A 16,655-nucleotide genomic window follows, 5' to 3' on the forward strand; every position below is an offset into this window, starting at 1 on the left:
TTAATCTCTTATTCAATATCTAATTTATTCATTTATTCATTCAAGAGACATTTATATGTGTGTATGTGTCAAGTCCTATGCTGAACAGAGGGACTACAAAGGCAAATCAGATGCAGTTCCTGATAAAGAGCTACTAGGCTGGTGTGTGATGCAGACAAGAATCAGATGACAACAGCTCAGCATGAAAAGCGCTTGGGTAAAGGAATATCTAGGGCACCTCTGGGAGCACCTGGGAAAGGGACCTATGCCTACTGGGGAGGAGGGGGTTGGAATGGTTGAGGAAGACCCCATAGGAACTGGTGAGAAGAAAATCCTTAACTATCCTGAAGAACAAACAGAAGATAGTTGGGGGAGAGAGTATTTTAGGGAGAGGGAGAAAAGTGAGCCACAAGAAAAGGCCCAGGGCTGGAAATAGCTTGGGACATGTGGTGAACAATTAATTGGCATGGCTGGAACTCAGCATGGGGTAGGTGGGAAGGAGAGACAAGATAGGCAGAGGCTGGGTTGTGATGGCCCTAAGAAGCCTAGATTTGTTCCTCATGCACTAGGGAGCCACTGAAGAATTCCAGAAGATTATTCCAATTGCAGTTAGGAGAATAGAACGGAGCAGGGCAAGGTTGGAGCCAGGGAAATGAGTGAGTAGATTATAGTAATTACAAATGGCAGAATATATTAAGATAATGGTATTGTTAGGACTTAGTGATAGTTTGCTTGAGAGAGGCTAAAGCAAAGGAGAACTGTGTCAGTGGCTATCCAAATTGGCCTGCCACCCTGGTCCACATTGCAACCAAATAGAAATTGCAATGCACTAAGAGACAGAGACCAGTTAAATGATTATTTCCTCTTCATAGCCTATCAGAAACAATGCCCCAAACTGCCAGATATGTATATTACACAAAACTTCTAGCTTTCTGCCCAAAGTAGCGTTCTTCAATGGTTCAAATGGTTCTGGGCTCCCCATCTGGAGCTCTTTTGAATTTGACAGCTGACACAGAGGACCAAGGCCTGTAGCATAGGGGAAATTGTTTTGCTATTCCTGCAAAGGCAAGGAAGGTTCCCCCAGGTAGAGAGCAGTTGGTAGTTTGAAGGGGCTGCAGGGAGGAAGGCAGGTTCTTACAGGACAGGCAAAGGGGAAGGATCTTATTTAGAAGGAGATATGGAAGACAGATGAGAGAGGAAGGAAGAGGGAGTGGATCAGGGCCTAAGAGGAAGATTAGCCTTGGAGAGAAAGAGCTTGTACGCTAGGAAAGACACAGAGAGAGTAGTTGAAAATACTCAGAATATTTGAGAGGAGAGAGGAGACATTATGAGAAAATTCATGTTGAATGGCCTTTACCTTTCCAAAAAACTAAGCAAAGTGATCTCAGAGTTGGGAGTAGGTTGTGAAATCCAGGAGAGTGTTAAATCTTTGAAATGGCCACTATGAGGGAGATTATAAAGGATCAATTAAAGATAGATACATAGATATTTACATATATATACACACATACATATACATATGTGTGTGTGTGTGTATATATATATATATATATATAAATAAAATGATCACACGATAGCACAGAAAACCCAGGTGGCATACAACTGCATGCATCCCATTACAGTGAAGGTTATTAGTGTTTAAGGTAATGCATGAACATTCAGGCCAGCATTTGGCACTAGAAACTCTCAGAAAATGTACCATCACCATGGCCACATCTTCCATCTATCATCTCAAGTAACCCTCAACAACAAGGGGTAAAAGTGGAGAAAGCAGATGCTGTGGTCTTCTCTGGGCTGGAGACTGGCTTCAGTGGAACTGATGTGTGGATAAGGGGGCTAAGGAATTAAAGCAGGTGGGAGACTATCCTTGGGGTCTTTTGGGGGCTGGGAAGAAAGTGAAGCCAGAGTGGCTCATGACTTTGCAGCTGAGTCCAGGCAGAGGACTGGCAGTTGACAATGCAAGGCAGATGATGGGAGAATGACGAGAAAAGATATCACAAAACTGAGATCCTGGGAACTTTTGAGAAATAATTAAGAACTAGGAATAGCTGAGCTTGTGGTCAACTTTGGTAGACTAGAAATACATGTTTTTAAATGTTGATAAGTTGAAGAACCTGTTGTACCCATCACAGCCTGTAAGAAAAACTCAGATCCCACTTCAGGTATGAATCAGATGGTGATTTATTACACCTGAGCAGGGGACCGCTGCCTTCAAGAAGTAGGTGGCCCCGAAGTGAGGAGCAGGCTGATTTTTTATACCCTTTTTGTGTTGCATGGCAAGCAAGCAAACAAACACAGAAGCAGAATATGGTGGTTAGCTCGGGGCGGGGTTACAGTGTGGTGGTTGGCTCAAGGGGTTATAGCATGGTGGTTGGCACAGGGACAGCTTGGGAAACTCAGTTTGGTAGCTTGGGAAACTCAGCTTGAGTAAGTTTTCCACCATTGTTTAGCCATTGCTAGGGGGTTAAGGGAACTCAGAGAACTTCATTGTTCTGAGACCTGTTCTCGGCCTTTGCCCTGGGGGCGGGGGGTGGAGACATGCAGGGACTAAGGCTGAGACAGACTTGTGTCTTTTGGGGGTCTGTTGGTCTATTACAAACCTTAGATCAGAATGCAAAAAGAATTAACAAAGTGATTGGTGGGACCCAGAAAAACCAACGACTGATAATCTGGGGAAGGGGCAGAGAAAAAGAAAAATTGAGTGTCAAGTTCTAGAGAGCTGAATGTGATGTGAACTTTTAAAAAGAGAGATATTGGTTAGGGAGAACAATGGTTGGGAGAAGGCAGACAGGAGCAGGGAGGCTACCCAGTCCCCCCGACCCCTCACAGTAAGCAGGTGGAAAATGGTGCTGCAACTGAGAGCACTCTGAGGAGGGAAGAATATTCAACTAGGAATCATGGGGAGCTTGTTCACAGTAGAGCAGAAGCTGTGTTGTGCATGGAAGGCTTGCGTGGTATGGTCCCCATCTCACTGCTCCTGGGTCTAAGTGTAACCGAGGCCAAGCTTCTGCCACTCACCACAGGATGGCCAATAAGCCGAGAGGCAAGATGGAAAGCTGCTTTTATTTGAAGAGTCAGTGAACCAAGAAGAAGGTGATCACAGACATCTGGCCCTTGGTGAGGATCTGAGAAGGTTGTAAGACTTCTTCTCTTGGTCAGTTAACTTAGGAGGATAAAGGTCAAGATGTTCCTAAAAATGTTAAACACAGCCTTGTTACTTGTATGTTTGCTTTTCTTACCTTCTTGGGAGTCAGTTTTGGAAAAGGTGTGGTTTTTACCTTTCTTCTAGCCTGCATGTGGTACTAAGCAGAGGCTGTTAACCCAAACAATATTAGTGGGGGCGGAGAGGACAGTAAGCACAGTGGAGCTAGTTATGCTAAGCTGTCCTTGCACTGTTAAATAAACATTCTAGCTCCTCTGATTGCTACAGGACTTTAGAAAGCCTGGCTGCGAACCATTCTGTTTCGCTATGTATACACCAAGAATGGATATAGATGTAGATATGGGATGTCATAAGCACCCACTGAGAAGAGACATTGTACTATCTGAAATTTGATAGATGCCTTACCAGATGCTAATTATAATTTATACACAATGTCATTGGAATTTAAGTTTTTCCAGAAATTTTTAATTTTGCCATAGCATATATTTGATTTAGGTACAATAAAGCAGTCGTGAATCAACTTATTCTCTCAAAGGAGTTTTTAAAAACCCAGAAAATTATATGAATAATACTTTGAGGCTACATCATTACTTAATCTATCAGAGGTACTTTTGACAGTTTGCTCATTTTCTATATATCAGCTCCCATTTGCTTGACCTTGAAAAAGGACTTTTCCCCAAATCAGTTTTACAAATTCCTGAATTCATTAACATCATCTGGTATGTTATTTCACTGTTAAAAGTTCAGAGAAGTAGATTTTAAAAATATGCTTTCTATCACTTTACAAGGGTAATAGGAGAAGGACAGAGAATAATTTTGTCCATCTGAATTATTCTCTGGAACATGAATGAGGCAAGAAGGCACTGGGTTGGCTGTGTCGTGACCATGAACTCAACTATAAGCTTCAGTAAAATTACGAGCGCCAGCATTCCATGCCCTTGCAGATGTCTTAGAACGAGCTGAAACCACAAATGTTAAACCTTCAAATGCCAAGGGTCTGCTTTAAGTAGTACTTGGTGGAAGAATTAAGTGGCCGGGTTTTTTTCTTCTCTGTTTAAATGTATTTTGAGTCTGCCCTTGCAATTTGCCTGAGGCTGATTAAAACAATGATTTTAGCTTTTCTGATTTCTTTCCAACTTGTGAGAATGACCTTTAAAAACAGATTTCTCACAGCTTAATCACAGAGCTTTTCCAGGTCAGCCTTGCTCCCTCCATCTTCTAACTGCCAACGTGTGTGCACGCACAGGTACACATACACACCCATACTCATACCATATTACATACACTGATGGGTTCCTGTGTTCCTGGGTAAATGAATGACTCTTGAATGATTAATTAATAAAGTGCTGGGCAGTACCTGTGGCTCAGTGGGTAGGGTGCCGGCTCCATATACTGAGGGTGGTGAGTTCGAACCCGGCCTCCGCCAAACTGCAACAAAAAAATAGCCGGGCATCGTGGTGGGCGCCTGGAGTCCCAGCTACTCGGGAGGCTGAGGCAAGAGAATGGCCTAAGCCCAGGAGTTGGAGGTTGCTGTGAGCTGTGATGCCACCGTACTCTACAGAGGGTGATAAAGTGAGACTCTGTCTCTAAAAAAAAAATGAAGTGCTGAAGATGCTTGACACATAGGTGGTTAAAGATCTTCCTATCCTCCTAACAGAGAAGAAATAATTCTATATCCTGATATAATTAGTATTGTTATCTATCTACCTGTATCTATATAATTGGGTGAATGAATTAATTAATGTCTAATTTTATACTGGTGTCACTGATGCTTGCTGATTAGAGAAGTTAGGTATATCAAATACTATTTAACATGATTGATTATAAGTTGCTGATTTGTTGAGATTCTGGCCAAAACTATTTTTAGAAAAACAGGCAGATACTATAGTAATTTCCACCCAAGCAATTCTTCTGTTTTCTAATCTATGTTGTGTATTGTATGTTTGATACATACAACCTTAAGTCCACGGTCAAGATACAGTTCACATAGTTAAAGGTATTAGGTGGCATCTCTGTCCATATTTGAATTTACTCTCAGTAAAATGGTGTCATTCCTAGACAGTCTGCCAGTGTTTCTCTCATTCTAGGGCCATGGTTATGTAGTTTTAGTCAAATAAAAGTTTCTCTTTTATCAAACAGAAATAATGATTTGGAAGAAATATTCACCGACACTGACTTAGGCTGGATGTGGTGGCTCACACCTGTAATCCTAGCACTCTGAGAGGCCAAGGTGGGTAGATTGCTTGAGCTCACCAGCGAGACCAGCCTGAGCCAGAGCAAGACCTCATCTCTAAAAAAAATAATAGCTGGGCATTGTGGCAGGCGCCTGTAGTCCCAGCTGTTTGGGAGGCTGAGGCAAGAGAATTGCTTGAGCCCAAGAGTCTGAGGTTGCTGTGAGCTCTGACACCACAGCACTCTACCAAGGGCAACAAGTGAGACTGTCTCAAAACAACAACAAAAACAACAACAAACCCCACTGACTTTGGTGTAGCAACGGTACTCTATCCTTAGTTTTCAGTAATGTTCTTATTTGGAGTCCATTGAATGTAGTGTTAGGTCCATGGCCACAGAGGCCTTTGTCTTAGACTCTTGAGGACCACCATCTTGGAGCCTGGACCTTTTTCCTCATTCCCTATTTGTTTTTCCTCCACCTCCAACAAATTTTATTTCCTTTTATTTTCAGAATCTGGTAGGAGTGTCAGCCCTTCTCCACTCCTTCCAATTCCACTCTCAGAGGGGAGGGCCCTAATCCTGGGTATGAAGTTGCTGAGGCAGAAGAGACCTTAATAATGATCCTGCTACAGGGTGACTGCCCAGGAGGCCATCAGGCATTTCTTAGAGTAGAGATCAACCTCTCACGAGCATATTGCTTGTAGTTATTAGGCTAAAAGAGTTTGTTTCCTTCCCACCCTTGAGTTATGATTTAGAACACCTTCTTCTATTGCTTTTTTTTTTTTTTTGAGACAGGGTCTTTATTGCCCCAGGTAGAGTGCCATGGTGCCACAGCTCACAGCATTATCAAACTCTTGGGCTCAAGGGATTCTCTTGCCTCCGCCTCCTGAGTAGCTGGGACTACAGGTGCCTGCCACAAAGCCTGGCTATTTTTAGAGACAGAGTCTCATGCTTGTTCAGGCTGGTCTCGAACTCGTGAGCTCAGGCAATCCACCCACCTTGGCCTCCCAGAGTGCTGGGATTACAGATGTGAGCCAGTATGCCTGGCTATTGCTTTGTTCTTCATCATGGTTGGGGAGTGAAGAGAAGAACGCATCCTGACACACCTGTGTGAAGCTCCTCCAACCCTGTTTGTCCCTACCTGCATAGAAGTCTCCACTAACACAGGTGTTATTAGTTGGTAGACTGGAAAAGGTTTCACTTTTGGGTAAAATAAATATTTTCCAAAGTTGTTCATAGGACTAGCAGCTCAAATAAAGAACTTGGCAGGCTCAGTGATGGGATATCAAAGAGCATTCACACAAAAATGGTTTTAACCATGATGTAGGCATAGAGATTAAACTATAGTGAAAGCAGAACACTTTGGGAATTTTTTTCATGACAACAATTCCTCTAGTATCCGAACCTGTTTGGTGCCCTTTAAAGCTCCTTTCCCATTCACTGGATGGGCCAAAGACATTCCATGGAAGTCCTTACCCTCTACCTCATCTATGCCCACTGTTGTCTTAGGGGAACTCCGAGCCTCTCACCTGCTCTTCAAATTGCTTTCTTTTCTCCTCCTTCTCCTCCTCCTCCTCCTCCTCACTCTATCCCCCTGGGTCAAGTGCATGGCATTATAGCTCACAGCAACCTCTTACTCTTGGGCTCAAGTGATCCTCTTGCTTCAGCCTCCCGAGTAGCTGGGATGACAGGCACCTGCCACAACACCTGGCTAATTTTTCTACTGTAGCAGAGATGGGGGTCTGGTCTTGAACTCCTGAGCACAGACCATCTACTTGCCTGGGCCTCCCAGAGTGCTGGATACAGGCGTGAGCCAATGCACCTGCCTCACATCCTTTTCTTACTCTCTGCCCACTTCCTTGCACTTGATGTTTCAGTCTTGCCCTCATTTTCACCTTACTTGAATCATGGATTCAGATACCAGTTTCCCCTTTACCTCATCCCTGCGATCTATGGCCAACCCTACTGTCTAAATCAGGTGTCCTCAAACTGCGGCCTGCGGGCCACATGAAGCGGTGTGAATTGTATTTGTTCCCATTTTGTTTTTTACTTCAAAATAAGATATGTGCAGTGTGCATAGGAATTTGTTCATAGTTTTTTGGTTTAAACTATAGTCTGGCCCTCCAACGATCTGAGGGACAGTGAATTGGCCCCCTGTTTAAAAAGTTTGAGGACGCTTGGTCTAAATCCTTCCCATCAACTACCACATCAAACCCAAACTCCAAGAACCAGTTCAAGTCAGAGCTGCCCCTCCAAGTTCCAACCTTTAAATTCTGTTCATCTGAGAATCCAGGCTTGGCAGCCAGCATACTTAGAGCCTCATAAAGACAAGTAGCAAATCTAACAAAAGGCAATATAGACTTGCTAGAATTTGAAAATGTCTTCTGAGCCATTGAAATGACAATACTTCACCATATACTCTTGATTTTATAGAATGCTTTTGTTTGTTCATTCATATATCTCTCCATTCCTCTAAGTTTTGATACTCAATCCAAGTAACTTTTAGTTGGAGTTCTGTCGTTTTCTCCTTAAACAAGGAATTCTTCAGCAAAAATTAATAATAGATGCTATTCTCAAGTAAGGCACTAGATGGAGCAGGTGAATTTAAAGGAAATTTTAAGTGTGTATTTACTAGTGACAATACATTGACTCACGAAAACTGAAAAATGTTTAAACAAAATTTATTTTCATCAATCTCTACTAAAATAGAGAAACATAAGGCAATATAACATTTTTATCAATGTATGTAAAATCTAGGATATTTTAAAAAAGAGATTAAAATTGAAATAAATAGTATTTATTCTCTCCAGTAGACCCTTGAAACTCCATAGCCAAAGGAGAAAAATAAAGCAGATAGCAGTTTCAGAAGAATACTAGTTGGGGAAGACCAAGAAAAAATTGCAGATTTTTTTTTTTCTGGTTGGGAAAATAAATGGTCTTTATCGGCATGCAACTACTTTGCATGGATGTTAACTTCTAGATTGCTTGCCTCAATTTTGGGTACAAATAATTCTAAAGAATGTGATTGATTACAAGCAGGGGAAGAGGTCACACATTGCAAATAATAGCACATAAAATCCTTTAAAAGTTGTTAGTAAAATATATTGGGGAAGATTTTTATGAGAATCAAGCTCAGATTTACAGACAGCATCTGCATGATTCTGGGAACTTAAATCTTTGAGAAGACAGATAGATTGGTGTAGCCTACAGACAATATGTTGCAGGCTTAGAATATTTTTGATACTGATGATGTATTCTGTTAAGTTCACCTGAAAAATCACAACTTTCTACTATAGTATATCCCTTTGTGAGACCCTAAGTGAGGTCTTGTTAGTGTTTCCATTTTTAAATGGCTATAAAAACGTCACCCAACATGAAACTTGACCTCCCTATGTGTAGTTCAGGCTGCCTGTAAGCCCAGGTCAGGAGTTATGGGAGGAGAAAAGCCCTGGAAAACTCATCATTAGTTCAGTGGTATTTTGAATTCTGATCGGCTTCCTCCATCTGCCTGTTACTGTTTACTTCTGAGTCCTGAGGTACGTGCCCCGTGCATTCTGTCCAGGGTATTTAGTTATGCTCAGTGGAGAAATAAGAGTAGAGAGTGCTTATTTCATCTTAACTAGAACCAGATCTGTGGATGATTTTTAAAATCCTGATTTTCTTTATCAAATGATAAGTAGAATAAGCTCCGACTTAGCTTATCTCACACAATGTAAAGAATTTAGGCGATAAACTAACTGAATTTAATATGAGAATTTAATTACTTAATAAAAACGCCTTGCAGTATTTCTGTGATGAACTTCCAGGAAAATGATTCTTAGGTTTTATGTGAAGGAGATTTTGTCAGAAATGTGCACTCTCTTGCTAATTTATGTGGCTAGCTAGAAGTAGGTAACAGCTCTGAATTAAAAAAAAAAGATATTACAAACCAATTGATTTCTCTTTGAGCTCACCAATAGGTAAAAACACAGATGAAAAAAGTGTTCTGTTTAATAATAATAAATGTTTAGGTTATAAATTTGATTTTATTAAATAAAATTAAGTTTCTTTTATTTTGGAACTTTATATGAATTAGCAGCAAAACTGGTTCTAGCACTGGAGATGACTACATGGTGTGCTTCACATATCCCTTTTCAAATCTATTGTTGATGAGATTGGAAAGTAAGATTTAATTTAATAGGCTAGAAAGGAAAAAGAAGTCGCTGTTTTATTTGCCTATTTCTATTGCGTAATAACTTCAAGATTCAGTGTACAGAGCTATATGTTTGCTTCTTCCTTTGTCCCTACTTTTGTAAAATGCATGTAGCAAGATCCATGACTTCTGCCTTGTACTTACAGCTGAACTTTCAGTCAAAAGCCAATTTCTGGGACCTGGCTAGGTAGGCTAATACGAATGGGTGACATCCTTATAAGCTGTGATGATGGTGGGCAAAAAAGGTGATGGGGGCCAGGCATGGTGGCTCATGCCTATAATCCCAGCACTCTGGGAGGCTGAGACGGGAGAATTACGTGAGATCAGCCTGAGCAATATAGCAAAACCCCATGTCTACAAAAAAATAGATTAGCCGGGGGTGGTGGTGGATGCCTGTAGTCCCAGTTACTTGCAAGGCTGACGCAGGAGGATCACTAGAGCCCAAAAGTCTATGAAGCTGCAGTGAGTTGCAAGGCACTCTAGCCTGGGGAAGACTTTGTTTAAAAAACAAACAAAAAAAAGTGACAAGGAAGAACCAAGCAGTGGTGGCTTCTCTGCTGGGAAATTTAGAAAACATAGGAGGACATTTTATGGGTGATTTTGTTTAGTTAATGGTATTACGAGTAATGTATGGAGTTATGCAAATTATTGATTCCAAATTTTGACAAGGATGTAAGAACAGTACTTGGTACATTTTTTCAATCCTCTTGTATTTCTTGCGTCCACTACTGTTTGTGCTTTCCCAGCCACCTGTGAGCTATATAGATCAATCACAAGTGATTCTTTTTATAGATGAAGAAAACTGAGATACTGGATGCTAAGGGAATGGCTATAATTTCTTTCAAGTGCCTCGAATACACTTGCTCTTCTTATCCCTGTATCTCCAGTCTCTGAACATGTCGTGTGATAAGATTGTGAAGGGGCCATTCTTGTTGCCCCCTTTCTGCTGCATTATTTGCTGTTTTAATGGTAAGATTCTCTTGATTCATTTGTAGGCACGAGAGGATGCATACCAGAAGACCCTACCGTGTGGAGGATGCTGAAAAATACTGCCTTGAGGATGATTTGGTCAATCTAGAGGTTCTGGATGAGGTACCAAATATCTGGTAGACAAATCTCATGGAGGAAATTTGTTTCATGTGAATGGTCTGACCTTTCTCTTGAAGACCATGTTCTCCTAAGGTCATTTGAACATGTAATTGTTTGTACAGCCATGGGGTGAAGCTCAGGGAGCATTCAGTCTCTGCGACTGTGATCCTGTGTTACGTTCATTTACAGTTCCTAGAATGATAAAGAGAATTTGGATTTTTCCAATAAAGAAAGGGATTTTTATATTATAGGCCTAAAAGATGGATTTTATCAGCTGAAATTGTTTCCTGTTTAATAAAAAAAATTACAGTTAACTCTTGAGTTAATACAGTTGTTCTTCATAAAGAGGAGCCTCATTTAGGGAAATAGTGGAGTTAATACAGCTTGAATTCTATATTTGAAAACTGTGATAATCCCCATTCAAAATATGCATGTTTAATAGAGCTGTTAATTGCACTGGGTATGTTTATACTTCATCTAACTCTGGGGACTTTCAGTTTCAATGCCTGAACCACCACCTAGATTTTACATGTAATGCTTTGAGAAATGAAGTTACCTTTTTTTTCTGTGCTTTATCAATAGGAATAGCCTATTATATGTTGGTATACAATTCTAAATATAACATTTTGATTAGTTGTGAAGGTTTTTTTCATAATACAAATAAAAACTATATTGGATACCTCAAAATGTTTTAGCAAATTCTAAGTAGGCCTAATTCCTTCAGTATATTCCTATTTTCTCTTCTTTAAAGGTGATATTGGAATCATTTAATGATTTAGGATCACTAGGGTAACTGTAACTGTATGACTTAAACAGACTACTTTTGTCTTTTAGGGAAATATCCTTGTAAGAATAAATTGGTTGTCACTTTTTTAGAATCTCTCTTTTGATTGGAAATAATGTTTACTCTCAATGCTATCCCTTCTTAGGATACAATTATTCATCAGTTGCAGAAACGTTATGCAGATTTGCTGATTTACACATACGTTGGAGACATCTTAATTGCCTTAAACCCGTTCCAGAATCTAAGCATATACTCTCCACAGGTAAGGGATGTTTTATGAGCATACCTCTCCCTCATAGGAAACTAAGAATCATAAAGGCAAATGAAAAGAAGGAAAAAGTGAGAATAAAATTATGCTACCCTAGAAGTGTACACCCCAAATAATGTAGATAATAATGCACCACAGATGGAATTCTTACATTTTATGGGGACCCTTTAAAGCAAGCTATAACAATAATAGCTAATAGTTACTGAGGGCTAACTTATGCCAGGCACTGGGCCACTTCACTTACTTCTCACAACCCTGTGGGACAGGTACAGTTGTTAATCCTAGATGGCAGACGAGGAGACTTAGCACAGAGTGAGCTCCCTGTACAAACCCGTGCGAAGCAGTCAGTTCAGGAGCAGGATTTGAACTCAGGCTTGCACGCTCCAGTCTGCTCTACAGACTTCCCGATGTAGCAAGTTCCCTAATAAGTGACAGAGTCTTGATTTTGTAGGTAACAGGTAAGGGAGTGTTATGTGGTCCAGTGGAGCATTAGAAGTTTCTTTTAAATTAATTATTTTCTTCTTTAGTTTTCCAGACTTTATCACGGGGTGAAACGTGCTTCAAATCCCCCCCACATATTTGCTTGTGCAGATGCCGCTTACCAGTGTATGGTTACTTTCAGCAAAGACCAGGTAACAGCTCACCTTTCTTTCCTTCCAGTCATATCGTAAGACATGTTCTAGCTTCCTCTTCAGCTCACAAGTCTTTCTGAAACATTTCCATTCTGGTTGCTGATGCTGATCCATAGAAATAGAAAATAAAATAGCAGTTCAGGGGAACTGAACGCTGAGAAAGGCCTGGTAGGAGACTGTGAAAACCCTTTTCAAGAAACATGAAACACATCAAGAGCACTCATTTTCTCTAATAAAATGTAATAAAGATATTTCTAATATGAATGGAATGAGAACATAGTGTAAACATGACCTGATTACGTGACAATGACTTTAATAAAAACAGGAGGTGGAATGGCATACGTGAAAATCTTCCCTATTAAGGTCTCAGAATTTTCACGATCTGGTCCTTTTTGAATACAATATGCTCACAGGTTGGCAGTGATCACGCACCACACCATTTAGCTGCTGAGAAATTGTGATGGATTTGGTAAAGACCGGATCAACTTTAAAGTCCATGCTGGTAAACACAAATTTTCTTCTGACATTTACCTTGCTAGACTTCTGATTCACAGTGGTGACCTATACAAGCTCTGATCCCGCCTTTACTTTCAGGTGGTATATTTTCCTTTGTTTCTTTATTCTATTTGGATAATGTGGGAAAATTTTATGAGAGAATCACTGTATTTCACGAGACTTGTGAAGTCTCAGTTTGGGGGTTTGTTTGAGGAATGGATGAAATTATAACAGTGGAAGTTATAAAATGGAACACATGGACTCACTATCGGTTAGAAACTTGGCTTCTCTAAATTCTTACCTTTCCCAGAGACTTGAGAAATGTCTATAGATTTCATAGACAGGAAGTAACTGGAAAGAAATATATGTGGTTTTCAGTTAAGAAGTTGCCCCAATGGGTTGTCTTTTTTCTGACACTACTTCTGATGCCAAATATTGTATCTTTTTCTACGCTAACCTATTCTCTGACACCAAGTGGGGGACCGACAATTCAATTCAATTCTGATACTAGCTATCTGGAGTTAGTGCACACTCCACAGATTAGGGGATCAGTCCCACAAAACTGTCCCCACTTGGGATGGAAGCTGCTAATGGGATACCCAGGCTTCCCACACTTCTCTGCAGCCAAATGCAAATGCAGAGGTTCCCACAACCTTGCTCAGGTTCTATAATTCACTAGAATGACTCACAGAATTCAGGAAAACACTTAGATACTGATTTATTATAAAGGATACAATCCAGAAACAGCCAAGTAGAAGATATGCCTAGGGCAGGATATATGGGGCGGGGACGTGGCGCACAGAGCTTCTGTGCCTTTTCCGGGCACACTCCTTTCTCAGGACCTCAAAGGGTTTCCCAACCAGGAAGTTCTCTGAATTTTTTAAAGAATTTTTATAATGCTGGACACAGTGGTTCACGCCTGTAATCCTACCACCCTGGGAGGCCGGGGTGGGTGGGTTGCTTGAGCTAAGGAGTCACAGACCAGCCTGAACAATAAGTTTGCTTTTGGCAGACACCTGTAGTCTCAGCTACTTGGGAGGCTGAGGCAAGAGGATCACTCAAGCCCAAGAGTTTAAGGTTGCTGTGAGCTATGATGCCATAGCACTCTATCAAGAGTGACAAAGTGAGACTCTGTCTCAAAAAAAAAAAAATAAAAAGAATTTTTATCATTCAATCTCTAACCTTCCTCCTCTTTCTAAATTTGGTAGGTGGGGTTAGAAGTTCCCACTCTTAATCACATATTTGGTTTTTCTAATGACCAGCCCCCATCCTGAAGCCGTATCTTAAATCCTCTTGTCAGCAATAAACTGAGGCATGGTAGAAAGGGGCTCCTTGTGAGTAACAAAAGATGTTCCTTCAGTTTCTATCACGTAGGAAATTCCAAAGGTTTTAGGAGCTTTGTGCCAGGAACCAGAGACAAAGAGATCTAATATATAATTCATTATGTCACATCTACTAATTTCCTTTATACATAAAGAGTTCCTAGAAGTAAATGATAAAAAGATCAACAATGAAATAAAAAATAGGCAAAGGAAATGGACAGGTCCCAGAAAAGAAGCGCTTCTTAAGCCTATGGAAAGAGACTTAGCTTTACTCATGATTTTTAAAATGCACATTAATACTATACTGAGATACCATTTTTTAACCTATCAGATTGGCAAAAATCCACTATTCTCTGTTGAAGCTGCAGGAGAGCAGGCATCCTCATATTGGTAGCATCTATCAAATTTACAAATGCATTTACCTTTTGGTCTGACATCCCCATTTCTAGGAATGTACTCTGTAAATCTGCACATAAATATAATGACTTATATATACAGCCATTCATTGCTATATTGTTTGTAGTAACAAAATACTCAAGTGTCCATCAATATGGGACTGGTTCAATGAATTATAGTACATCTGTATGATGGAAAAGTAAGTAGCTATCTAGAAAGTTGAAGAAGCTCTCCCTGTACCGAAGTGGGAAGATTCCTAAGATACATTTCTCAGTGAAAAATTAAGGTGTGTAGTAGTGGATGTTATATGAAAACCACGGCTGACACACAAGTTGTTTCTGTACTGTGAATTCTTCTTTTGACCCTCTGTTTTCTGTGTCAGTGCATTGTCATCAGTGGAGAAAGTGGCTCTGGAAAGACAGAAAGCGCCCACCTGATTGTTCAGCATTTGACTTTCTTGGGAAAGGTATTGACTCACCTGCTTTATGTATCAAGTTCCTACAGAGTAACTTCATACTTTAGAAGCGATGAAAGTACTGGGTTTTTTATTAGGGGTTACATAAAAAAAAATTCCTTCTTTGTTGTGTTTGCCTTCTGATAGCAAGTCCTCTTAGGATGTCAGCATGCTCTCCTTCTTTCGTGGAGGGAGGAGGATAATGCCAGTATGAATAGTTTACTGGCAGTTAATTTTCATGTTCTCAGTGTAATAGAAACATTTAGTTATTAAGTAGTAAAAGTAGTGAAGCACTAGGAACAGGATCAGAGAGAACCATGACCGGGATTAAAGGGTTGGAAAATTGAAATTTTGGAGCAAAAGTTGAGGGAAATGAAAATTTTCAGCTTGGTGAAATGGACATTGAAAGAATGACTTCACAAGTAGTCTAGGAGTTGCTTATGCTCAGAATTAGTGTGTTAGGTGACTAACAAAGGATTTATGGAATTGTTTTATAGATGAGGTTTATTGGAATGTTTATAGTAGATGACTGAGAAAAACTATGTTTAAAATTCTGTCTAAAGAGTTTAGACATGTCATCTGCCAAGGATTTTGAATGAAGTGTTGGTTTTTAAAACTGCTGTCCCAATCCAGCCTGATCTGATTCACATGCACCGGAGAAGGTGCTCATCTGAGAAAATGATGCTGGTGGTTGATGTTGATTTCCCTTAAATGGAGCTCTTCATTAAAGGATAATATGAATTTGGGTGGGTAAGGGAAGGTCCCTGGTAGCTTTGCTGGAGTAATGTATCCAGGCTCTTCTTAATTGTTCTCTGTTTGGCACAGGCCAATAATCAGACATTGAGAGAGAAAATTCTACAAGTCAACTCCCTGGTGGAAGCCTTTGGGAATGCATGCACGGCCATCAATGACAACTCAAGCCGTTTTGGAAAATATCTGGAAATGATGTTTACACCAACTGGAGTTGTGATGGGAGCAAGAATCTCTGAATATCTACTTGAAAAATCCAGAGTCATCAAACAGGCAGAGTAGGTGTCCTACTTTATCACGCTGCTTTTGTTCGGTGGTATAAACTAGGAGGCCTTGGGAATTTCTTTTTTTTTTAATTTTATTTTATTATTAAATCATAGCTGTGTACATTAATGCGATCATGGGGCACTATGCACTGGTTTTGACATATTTGACATATTTTCATCACACTGGTTAACATAGCCTTCCTGGCATTTTCTTAGTTATTCTGTTAAGACATTTATATTGTACATTTAGTAATTTTCACATGTACCCTCGTAAGATGCACCGTACATGTGATCCCACCAATCACTCTTCCTCCACCCATCTTCCCTCCCCTCCCTCTCCCCCTTCCTCATATTCTTAGATTATAATGGGTTTATAGCTTTCATATGAAAGCCATAAATTAGTTTCATAGTAGGGTTGAGTACATTGGATACTTTTTCTTCCATTCTTGAGATGCTTTACTAAGAAGAATATGTTCCAGCTCCATCCATGTGAACATGAAAGAGGTAGAGTCTCCATCTTTCTTTAAGGCTGCATAATATTCCATGGTGTACATATACCACAATTTATTAATCCATTCATGGATCGATGGGCACTTGGGCTTTTCCCATGACTTAGCGATTATGAATTGGGCTGCAATAAACATTCTGGTATAAATATCTTTGTTATAATGTGATTTTTGGTCTTCTGGGTAT

At 40.2% G+C, this 16,655-nt stretch overlaps 1 protein-coding gene across 1 annotated transcript in view; it reads left to right on the top strand.

The window, feature by feature from the left end:
• MYO3B (myosin IIIB) overlaps positions 1-16,655 on the top strand; it is a 493,981-nt gene that overhangs the window by 208,044 nt on the left and 269,282 nt on the right. Inside the window, 5 exon segments of the mRNA XM_053596463.1 lie at positions 10,502-10,598; positions 11,525-11,641; positions 12,175-12,279; positions 14,875-14,958; positions 15,772-15,974. Coding sequence (XP_053452438.1) covers positions 10,502-10,598; positions 11,525-11,641; positions 12,175-12,279; positions 14,875-14,958; positions 15,772-15,974 — 606 coding nt within the window.

This window comes from Nycticebus coucang, chromosome 7 (genome assembly GCF_027406575.1).
Source record: "Nycticebus coucang isolate mNycCou1 chromosome 7, mNycCou1.pri, whole genome shotgun sequence".
NCBI classification, from domain to species: domain Eukaryota; kingdom Metazoa; phylum Chordata; class Mammalia; order Primates; family Lorisidae; genus Nycticebus; species Nycticebus coucang.